The sequence below is a fragment of the Atta colombica genome, unplaced genomic scaffold (genome assembly GCF_001594045.1).
Source record: "Atta colombica isolate Treedump-2 unplaced genomic scaffold, Acol1.0 scaffold29, whole genome shotgun sequence".
Taxonomy (NCBI): Eukaryota; Metazoa; Arthropoda; class Insecta; order Hymenoptera; family Formicidae; genus Atta; species Atta colombica.
Genome location: NW_017259392.1, coordinates 973,320 through 983,029, shown reverse-complemented (window position 1 = coordinate 983,029; position 9,710 = coordinate 973,320). Strand labels below are relative to the sequence as shown.

The 9,710-nt window shown below is 33.8% G+C and overlaps 2 protein-coding genes across 3 annotated transcripts in view; one reads left to right on the top strand and one right to left on the bottom strand.

Annotated features, from left to right (window-relative positions):
- The window catches only part of LOC108689983, an 11,341-nt gene extending 9,704 nt beyond the window's left edge, over window positions 1-1,637 (top strand). Inside the window, exons 4-7 of the mRNA XM_018197007.1 lie at window positions 189-342; window positions 461-727; window positions 837-1,058; window positions 1,126-1,637. Of these exons, the coding sequence (XP_018052496.1) occupies window positions 189-342; window positions 461-727; window positions 837-1,058; window positions 1,126-1,584 (1,102 nt within the window). The 3' untranslated portion in view covers window positions 1,585-1,637. The remainder of the gene's footprint in view (window positions 1-188; window positions 343-460; window positions 728-836; window positions 1,059-1,125) is intronic.
- A 1,863-nt stretch (window positions 1,638-3,500) lies between these two features.
- LOC108689993 lies at window positions 3,501-8,207 on the bottom strand. 2 transcript variants are annotated; one of them, XM_018197021.1, is made up of 7 exons: window positions 8,035-8,207; window positions 7,335-7,447; window positions 6,003-6,221; window positions 5,498-5,916; window positions 4,595-5,315; window positions 4,277-4,511; window positions 3,501-4,167 (listed from the first exon to the last, which is right to left on the bottom strand). In XM_018197021.1, the coding sequence occupies exons 1-7, from the start codon at window positions 8,123-8,125 to the stop codon at window positions 3,968-3,970; spliced, it is 1,998 nt and encodes a 665-aa protein (XP_018052510.1). In that variant the 5' UTR covers window positions 8,126-8,207; the 3' UTR covers window positions 3,501-3,967. The 2 variants fall into 2 exon arrangements, with proteins under 2 accessions (XP_018052510.1, XP_018052509.1); XM_018197020.1 differs by having other exon boundaries at window positions 4,003-4,511.
- Between the last annotated feature and the right edge of the window lie 1,503 nt (window positions 8,208-9,710).

Genomic DNA, 9,710 nt, shown 5'->3' with positions numbered 1-9,710 from the left:
GACATATATATATATATATATATACAATACAATGCGGGTTTTAACGAAGAGTTTCTATTGCACGAGAACCAAAATTTCGTATCTTCTTCTTTCGATCACGCGCGTATGTTTACCGCGCGACGCTTTCATCGAATACATCAAATATTACAATAGGCTATGACGTTTAATATTTATTATATTCTACAAAGGCTTAAACGAGCAACGGAATCGAAAGCGATCGTTGAACAAAAAAAAGATTCAACTTCCGTTCACGCCCCGATGAAACTCATTTGCGCCAAAAAAATATCCAGGAAAGAAATCGAGGAAACTAATCCTTTACTAAAAAAGGAAATCACGCATACGGTAATTAACAAATGATTCGGATGATATGTGAAAGATTCGATTATGAATTCTGTATAATTTATCACATAACGTGAAACGACACAACGCGACGCATCACATAACTTTATTTTCTTGCTAGGTCGCACCGATTGAAAAAAAGAAATTCGTGTCCACTCGACGCTATGTCGAGCCACAATCCAGTAATGTCATCAGAACAGATTCTTTACCTTGGCTCAGGCGACAATTCAGCACCAACACTCATTATTTCAAGGATATCAGAGTGCACAGAAATTCCGTTATGTATCGCGGTGCTGCTTTAAATCTGCACAAATACAGGCTTAGAGCGAGCAGTTGTCCTGACATCTATAGAAATAGTATGACCACATTGGCAAAAGAGAATGAACAGGTATTTTTATAGATCTTTTCTATTGGAAAGGAGAAATTTGCAAGAGATGTATGAGAGATGTGTTTCTATCGATTTTCTTTCTTCATTTCCTGGCAATTTCATTTGGCAGAAGTGGTACGCCGAACTGATAGACTTATTAAAAAGTACGTTGGATTTCTCCATGTTTTTTGAATTGCATTTCCTGTTAATGTCATTGTCAACGATATTGTTATTCACATGGTTCATCGTACCGTATTTTTACCTGGCGGAGCATATGACTAGAAACGGTTACGCCGAGTCCGATGCCGCTAATCTTCTCAGCATCATCGGTATAACCAATACCATCGGAATGGTAATATCAAATTTTACTTTAACAATATTTTATTCCTTCATTTTCGTTACTATTGCTTTTTTTTTAGATTGGTCTAGGCTGGGCTGGCGATCAATCTTGGATGAATGTCAGTAAGACGTATGCTTGGTGCCTGATAGCCTGTGGAGCAGCTACTATATTCATATCTGTGTTCACTCAATATTACGTATTTCTATCGATAAGCTCGGCAGCTTTCGGTCTTTTCTTTGCCAGTAATTTTAGTTTCACACCCGTTATATTAGTAGAATTGATTCCTTTAGAAAGATTCACTACCGCTTACGGTCTTAGCTTATTGTGTCAAGGAATCGGTAATCTTTTGGGACCTCCATTAGCTGGATGGTTCTTTGATGTGACCGGTTCTTGGGAACTTTCTTTCCTGATGGCTGGTGGTTGGATCATTGTCTCTGGAATCTTGGTAGGTATTATACCGTATACAAGAAACCGTAAGATTTTCGGTAGTGGACCAATCGAGATGGAACGAACGAATGACGATGATTGTTCGGCATAGAGAACAAAAATATACTTTTATCATGTTCATAAATTGCGCACTCTGGCATCAGATAGAACAAAATTAATGAATGTTTAATTCAAAATAAAATTGTAATTAATCTAATGTGTCAATCGAAAGAATCTCACTGCATTTTATATCGAGCGAGCAGTGCGATTATGACATACACATAAGTACATTATACATATATTTATGTGTGTGTGTGTGTGTGTGTGTGTGTGTGTGCGTGTGTGATATACATCTCTGCATACAGTCCTAAAATTGCTACAGCGGCTTCAGCATATGAAAACAAGTCAAAAATGTCTAATATACACATATATATCCGATTCCGAACGGTTTTGGAGTTACAGGATATTGAAGTAAGAAAACATGAATCGTAGTAAATATTGTTTAATATTTGTTTTTTTATTGTTTTGAATCCTGAATCTTTTTCTGATAGACTAAATCTTTCATTTGTTCCCGAAAATGAAAGGAAATACAAGTTAAGGATGACTTCTTGTCCAAACGTTTCTCCATGACCATTATCCTCATTAGATTGAAAGAGACCAGTGAAAAGTCTCGATCTCATACCACTGGATTTTTTTTCTTCGGAGACGAATGAAAGATCTAGTCTATCAGAATGAGATTCAAAATGCAGAATAATTATGATAATTGATACTTAATTGATACATTGCCAATATCATCCGCGAAACTCTAAATATTTGTCAAGTCCAAAACATTATTAATTTATTAATTCTAATATAATAAATCTAATAAATAAATCTAATAAATAAACTAATTACTAGAAAGTCCAAGTCGACGGAGAAATTTTTTAACATTTTTTATAAATCATTATTCAAAAGGAATAACCAACAACACTTATTACGATTCATATTTTCTTACTTCAATATCCTGTAATTCTGAAACCGTTCGGAATCAGTATATGTTTATTAGATATTTTTCTTGTTTTCATATGCTAAAGTCGCTGTAATAGTTTTGGTACTATATGAGAGACATCTTGTTATATAATATATACATACATATATATTGTACATATATTAGGTATAGTAAAAAGAAATTCATTATTTTTCCATTCAATTTCATGCAAAAATAATGGATTTCTTTTTACTACACCTAATATATGCATTAGGTGTGGGAAAAAGTTCGTGACGTTTTTCCCGTTAGATAGCAAAAAAATGCCACGAACTTTTTCCCACACCTAATATATATATATGTGTAATGAACAATTTTAAATTACCTATTGGCAGCGAGAGTTTATTTGCACGTACTTTTCTCTCGTACTTAACTTACTCGTGTTATTAATAAATTCTACTTACATAATATTATAATTGTTACACGTTCGTTTAAACTGTACTAATTTCGTAACTCCTACATTCGCGCACACAAAGATATATATACATTTATCTACTTAAAATGCGCAATTTGCATACGTAAATTGTGTACACACATGTTATAGATTTAATTTTAATAATTAGATTGTCCAATTTTGTTATGAAACAAAATTAAAAAGGTCTAATTAAAAATATATGTATTTTTGTAACAAAAAAGAAATCTCATAAATAACAAAAAAGATTCGGATATACAAAGAAATATATTTTTATTTGATTAAAATATTTAATTAAATATACAATCAACATTTACATTATTATACAAAATAAAACAGCGATGTTTGTACAATGAATTTCGTAAATAATTAATAAGCGATACAAGTTTAATATTCTGACACTGACGATTCAACTGTGTAACGAGTTATCATTCTCACCCTTGTCGCACAAATATATGTATAATGTGAGTTTTTCGTTCATAGAATCTTGTTATTAATATCATTGATCCAAAGATTAGATATATATTAATTAATAAACATTTTTGTTAGAAAATGTGAGCATCTAAGACACAAATTTGTGTATAATTTCGCGGAAAGAACTCTATCTATAAATCGTTGAACTATTTATTTATTTAGTTTAATTGTTTGTTTAATTATGTTATTGCACGGCAATGTAAATATTTTGTTATGATACATATAAATATATAAATGAACGTTCGATTCCATCTACAACATGTAACTTTACCAACATGTAACTTTAAATTTCAGTGTCAAAGATCTGCCCAAAAACGGGTAAATTATAAATGTAAAGATCTTTGAATGTGGATCGAATTATTACTTAAGAAACGGTCCAGTTATAAATATGATGGTATCACTGTTTCGAACTTAATCGATTACTATTTTATAAAACAAAAAATAAAAAATCTGTATGTATAGGTATATTTTATGTATATCTCTTGCACATAGTATATGAAGTTGAGCAAGCAAGAAAAATATCCAACCTTCTTCTCTTTTGTGATAAATCTGAATTATCGATCTCATCAGCTATCTCATTATGTCTCAGTATCCTGGAGACATAATCGGATTGAGTGGATTAGGACTTCGGATAGATGCTCTCGGAACGCCTAGAACGCCGGCGAGATTTCGTATGCTTTTAGGGAACGCTCTCGCAATGATAAAATGCCGAGGACCGATCAAGGCATCCCCCATTATACCGAGGCGTATGCTGTCCCCATGCCTGTGCAGAGTCATAGACATGTCTAAAAGCATAATACAAGTTTTGATAAACAAACGTGACATAATAAAAGAAAATCGCGCAGATATCGTGCAAAAGCACGAAATACATTAATGACATATATGTATATGTACTGCAATTTCCTTGCGGTGGTCGCCAGTAAACCGCTCCATCTATGCCCTCCACAGGTAAATCTCCATCAACATGCGTTAAACATAGAGAATATGTTTTCGATAGTTGATTTAAAAGTAATTTCAAAACGATGGACGGGACGCAGGAGGAAATTAATCCATAAGATGTTTCCGCTGCCGTGATAGCGTAAATTGCGCTTTGTCGGGATCTGGCGTTCTGCACGTTTCGCTGAATAACCTTGGGGAAACGCGACGCGTTGGAGAGATCTAATAATTATAACTATCTTTTCGCAGTCAAGTCGCGTAAGCATTATGCAATACCTGCAATATTTCAATGAGGTCGTCGTGGAACAATGGTGTTCTGATTGGTAACGTGATACAGAGGATACCTCTAGCTTCGTGATTTCGAAGAAACACTGCTCGCTGACTCACATATTTGACCGTCGCGAATACATCATCCGGAACGTTGACGGCCAAGTGCTTAAAGTATTCTTTCAGGGCATCCACGGTAGCCGTTAAAAGAATCTCCATCTCCGTCGCGCCAGTTATATTAGCCATTTTTCGTATGAGCTCGACGTCCACCTTTTCCGACCAAGCCACTACTTTCCTACCACACGGTGAGATGGTCTGCAATCGATTCGATCGCGGATTCTTCAAAAATACCTCTTCAATTATGATTTTGGGTGCAGTCGCGGCTATCCAACTAATGGATATCATCTCTCGAATTGCTTGAAGCATCAGAGAAAGGTAATACGACAATGTGTACATCAAGGTATCTGCAGGATAACTGCAATATCTATTGCGTCTGTAAAGCGATTGTAAAGCTCGCAATTCTCGAATGAGCAAGAGAGGTGTCTTTAAAAACGATGTAACCATGATGCACCAGGACAGAGCAACGCACGTGTAGAGAATGTCGAGCGGATGAAAAGATTTCGCAATGGAATCATATATCATCCGAGAATTGAAATTCCTCTTGCTCGATTCTCGCCGGACGATCGACAGAAGCTCCAAAAATTTTAATCCTTCCGACTTTCGGAACTGTCTAAAAAAATTACAAAACAATAAAGTTAAATATAATAAAATATAATATTATCGATGTACTTATAATCCTTTTGAATATTCGAATAAAGACTAGCAACAGCAGTCTGTATATTATACTTATTATTAATCTTCTGAAACAAGAGGCAACTCGAGATTATGATATTGTCGCGGGCAATCGAATACCTGGCTAATTCCTTCAGAGTGCAAACAAACACTATCGTCGCGATCTTGACACATTGAAACATTCCTATACGTTTCTTTAGAATCTCCGGCTGCTCTATAGGATCGTTGTTGTAAAGAAAATCATTCCAGTAGTTGCTGAAGCTCTCTCGGAACATTTGTCGGAGACGCGGTAGAGCGGAGAGTTGGACATACAGATTCGTGAAGGGCGAATCGCTCTCTTGACAAGTCCAATTGTCCGTCGAATATTTCAACGGCAAAAAATCCGCCAAAGTTAAATGCTCTTGCCGCAGGAGTAAGTGATGCGCTCGCACGAGACATATCTGACGTTCTTCTCCTTGTACGAACAAGTTGACTACGTGCACTTGCCAAGGCGGTAATTTCTTCGGAAGAAACTTGGATGTGACGTCGCTTATGTAATCCTATGACACAAAGGAATTGCCTATACGTCAAATAGCTGGCTCTGTTCTATGCCAAGCATAAAATAATAATTGAATGAAAAAACGACCTGTATATTGTTCTCAGTAATAGGACGACCTCGATAAGAGTACGGTGAATTTGCGAGATGATTGTCCACAGAAAAATAATCGAGTTCTTTCCATACGTATATGCCCCATCGCGTGAAGAGAGCCGATTTAAGGAATTTTTTCGTCGAAGTCAGATGTGTCAAGTGATTTCTCACGTCCTTTACGATCGAACGTCCTTGTATGAGAAGGGTGCATATGCCCTATATGAATGTATCGTTGTGATGATAGATAAATAGTTATACACAGTATACCCAGCAAACGAGAATGGATTAAAATGGATTCAGATTTTCAGAAATACGGATTCATGTTGTTGAATGTTAAAATGAATCCTTTTCAATTCCGAATACATTTTTATAGGAATTGCATAGAGCACATCTCTATGCTTTTCAATCCAAAAATAATATTAGCATTTTCTGAGCATCGTGAATACTACTCAATTCAATATTCTGAATATGAAATGCAGTTTTTCAATCTAATTGAATAAAAAAAGTTTTTATTTAATAATTGATCATAAATGCTACTTAAATTATTTAAAATTATAAATAGGAAATTTTTCGTTTTAATCCAACTTCCAAGTTTAAAAAAATTGTAACATAAAAATAATTTAGCTATATTCATTTGTTTCTCTTAGAAAATGAATGATCGATATGAACATTCGCAAATTAAGTCGAACAAACCCGAAATATTAAACTATAATATAATATATGACTATTAATACTATAAAACTATAATATACGAATATTAAACTAATCACGGTGCGCAACATCGGCCATGCAAGATTAGATTATCCAACACTTACCCAATGTTGTCTTATAGCAAATTGTTTATACTTTATTACATCTGTTAAATGATGATATTTATTAATGATGATTTTATTATATCTATATAATTTTGTTACCAGTTTAGCTAATTGTAATTGAAGTAGAGAATGAATAATACATTTATCAATTGAAGAAGTGTAACGGGTACCGTAGATTCATAATCCAGAAGTCCCAATTTCGAATCCCACTAAGATGCGTTTTTTAATACCAATTTCAAGTAGTTAATTTTAGGTATAATTATTATAAATATTTTAGGAATAAAATTTGTAACCCTTAAAGATGAATGTTTTTTTTTTTCGAATATTAAACTAGTGTCAGCTTAGATCCAATCCATTTCAATCCATTCAATCCATTTTCATGAATTTAAAGTACGTATTAAAAAAATTTTAATCTATTTTAATCCATTCTCGTTTTCTGAATACGTATTACATATAGCGATCTATTAAAATTGGCTCAATCAAAATTCATCGATATTATATAGTATATACTTACGGGATTGCGTCCTTGATCCAAGATGCTGCGAATATTCTTCTCCTCCACAACGATGTATCTCGGATGTTTCCATTTGACAAAGTATATCCAACATTTTCTTGTCCATGTCATCACTTAAAAATGCCAAATACACACGTATCACAATAATATAGCCCATGTTAGAAGAGAGAGAGAAAGAGAGAGAGAGAGAGAGAGAGAGAGAGAGAGAACGGTATTTACAGCATGTTCCAGCAAATGAGAATGGATTAAAATGAATTGAAATTTTTTTCTATCTGAATGCGTACTTTAAATAGCGAATACTTTTTTTTTAATTTAATTAGAGTCAATTACATTCAATTGGATACAACTGGATTGAAAAACTACCCTATTTCCTATTCAAAATTTTGAATTAAACAGTATTCTCAATGCATAGAAAAATTTAATATTATTTTTAGAAAGGCACAGAGATACGCTGCAATTCTTCTATAAATAAATAAAAATGCATTCAGGATTGAAAAGCATTCATTTTAACATTCGTGAATCAATTTCTGAAAATCTAAATCCATTTCAATTCATTTCAATCTATTCTCGTTTGCTAGGATAGAAGAATAGAATTTTAGTGCCAAATTACTCGCATTAGTAGATATAATATGGATATGGTAATGCACGGATAATTATAATAAGAAGAGCTCGAAAATAACTTCGAAACAAAAATAATTACCTACGTACGCGATAAAAAGAAGCGGAACTAAGAAAATCATCAATATAAAACTGAAGCCGAAATTTATCGGAAAAATAACGATACCGAACATGTTCTAATCTTGTGATACGATTTTCACTTGTTATATTGAACAAGAACGACCGCTCTGGCTGTCTTAATTTCCGATATCTTACTGCTGGTGCTATAACTCGGCGCAATTTAATTCACAGTATCCGTTCTCGTATGCGTCTCCGGGATGTGGCGCGAACGATTATACATCGAGTCTGACCTTTCACGATCTCTGGCAAAAAGAAAGCCAAGCAAGATACTATTCCTTCGTGATACTCACCTCTCACCGTCGAACTCGTCGAAAGGTCTCGTCGGAAGTCTGCGAGAGTTATCAATGCCGAGTGACCACGACAGTGACAGTCACAATTAACAATTAGTTGTTGCGGAAAGAGCAAGGGTTCGAGATATAATAAGTCTTTATAATTGTAAATCTTTTATGACGAAATTGTTCACGGACGAACTCTAATTGCGAAAATCCGTGATTTGCATTTATAAATAAATAGTTGCGCTAATGTAACGTTATAATTTTGCGTCTGCAAATTATTATCGAGAGCAATCCAAGTATATTATATATATTATACTCAGAGAACATGCATGTTTGAAAGACATTCAAAAGAAATGCCTTGAACTAGATGTCTCCACACAGTATGCGTGACAGTTTGGCGACTAATAATCGACTATTTTTAATCAATTTAAAGTCGACTTGTAAGTTATAAAGTTGACATTTAGTTATATAGACTATTTTAAGATGGCTTTTTGTTGATTTTGAATGTCGATTATAAGCCGACTTGAGGTCGATTATTTCCGAAAATCTGAAAGCCATCTTTTATATCCGACTTGTAATCGACTAATTGTTAATTTTCTATTTATTATTAATAATAACATCCAGATGTATTACTTATATTCCAGAGGATATAAAATACTAAAAAATAACTAAAAGATGGCTTTTTTTTCAGGTCATTTTGCAAAACGAAAAGATATTACGTTTATTCCCAGTAAGAAATAACGAATCGAAATGATATAAATAACGAATCGAAATTATCATCGAAAAGAGGTAGAAATCCAACATCGTTTCGAGATTCAGACGAGCTCGGTTTCAATAACATCAGCTTAATTTCGAATAATTTTTGATATCGAAATCAGTTCGATTTTGAATAATTTTTTATATCGATATCAGTTCGATTTAAAATAATTTTTGAAGTCGAAACCAATGATCGTGTTCAACAGATTCAATTGTATTGGGGAACGGATCCGTGAGCGTTCTCTCTCTCTCTCTCTCTCTCTCTCTCTCTCTCTCTCTCTCTCTCTCTCTCTCGTTACTATTCCCAATGTTAGACGGACCGGGTTTCAGACGCATGCACGTCCAATGTAGCTTTAGTAACGTACCGGACACTAGTAAATAGGGGATCATTAGCCGCCTATGTAAAATTTTTTTCAAAAATATTGGAAATTTTATTTATATTTTATATTTTACATATTTTACATATGTATACATATATAGAAATATATATATTGTATACGTATGTAAAATATGTAAAATATACTAAAATTTTCATTCTCAATTCTAAGCGATTGATCTTCTATTTACTAGGTGACCGGTTGACGTTACTGAAGCTACATTGGATGCG

What these genes read in the sequence shown, in the direction of transcription:
- LOC108689993 (XM_018197020.1), bottom strand. Translation starts at nt 8,125, where the DNA reads ATGTTCGGTATCGTTATTTTTCCGATAAATTTCGGCTTCAGTTTTATA. An exon ending in TGGATCAAGGACGCAATCCC is followed by an intron (nt 6,222 to 7,334) that starts GTAAGTATATAC and finishes ACATTCATATAG; the next exon opens with GGCATATGCACCCTTCTCAT. An exon ending in TTACTGAGAACAATATACAG is followed by an intron (nt 5,917 to 6,002) that starts GTCGTTTTTTCA and finishes TTTGTGTCATAG; the next exon opens with GATTACATAAGCGACGTCAC.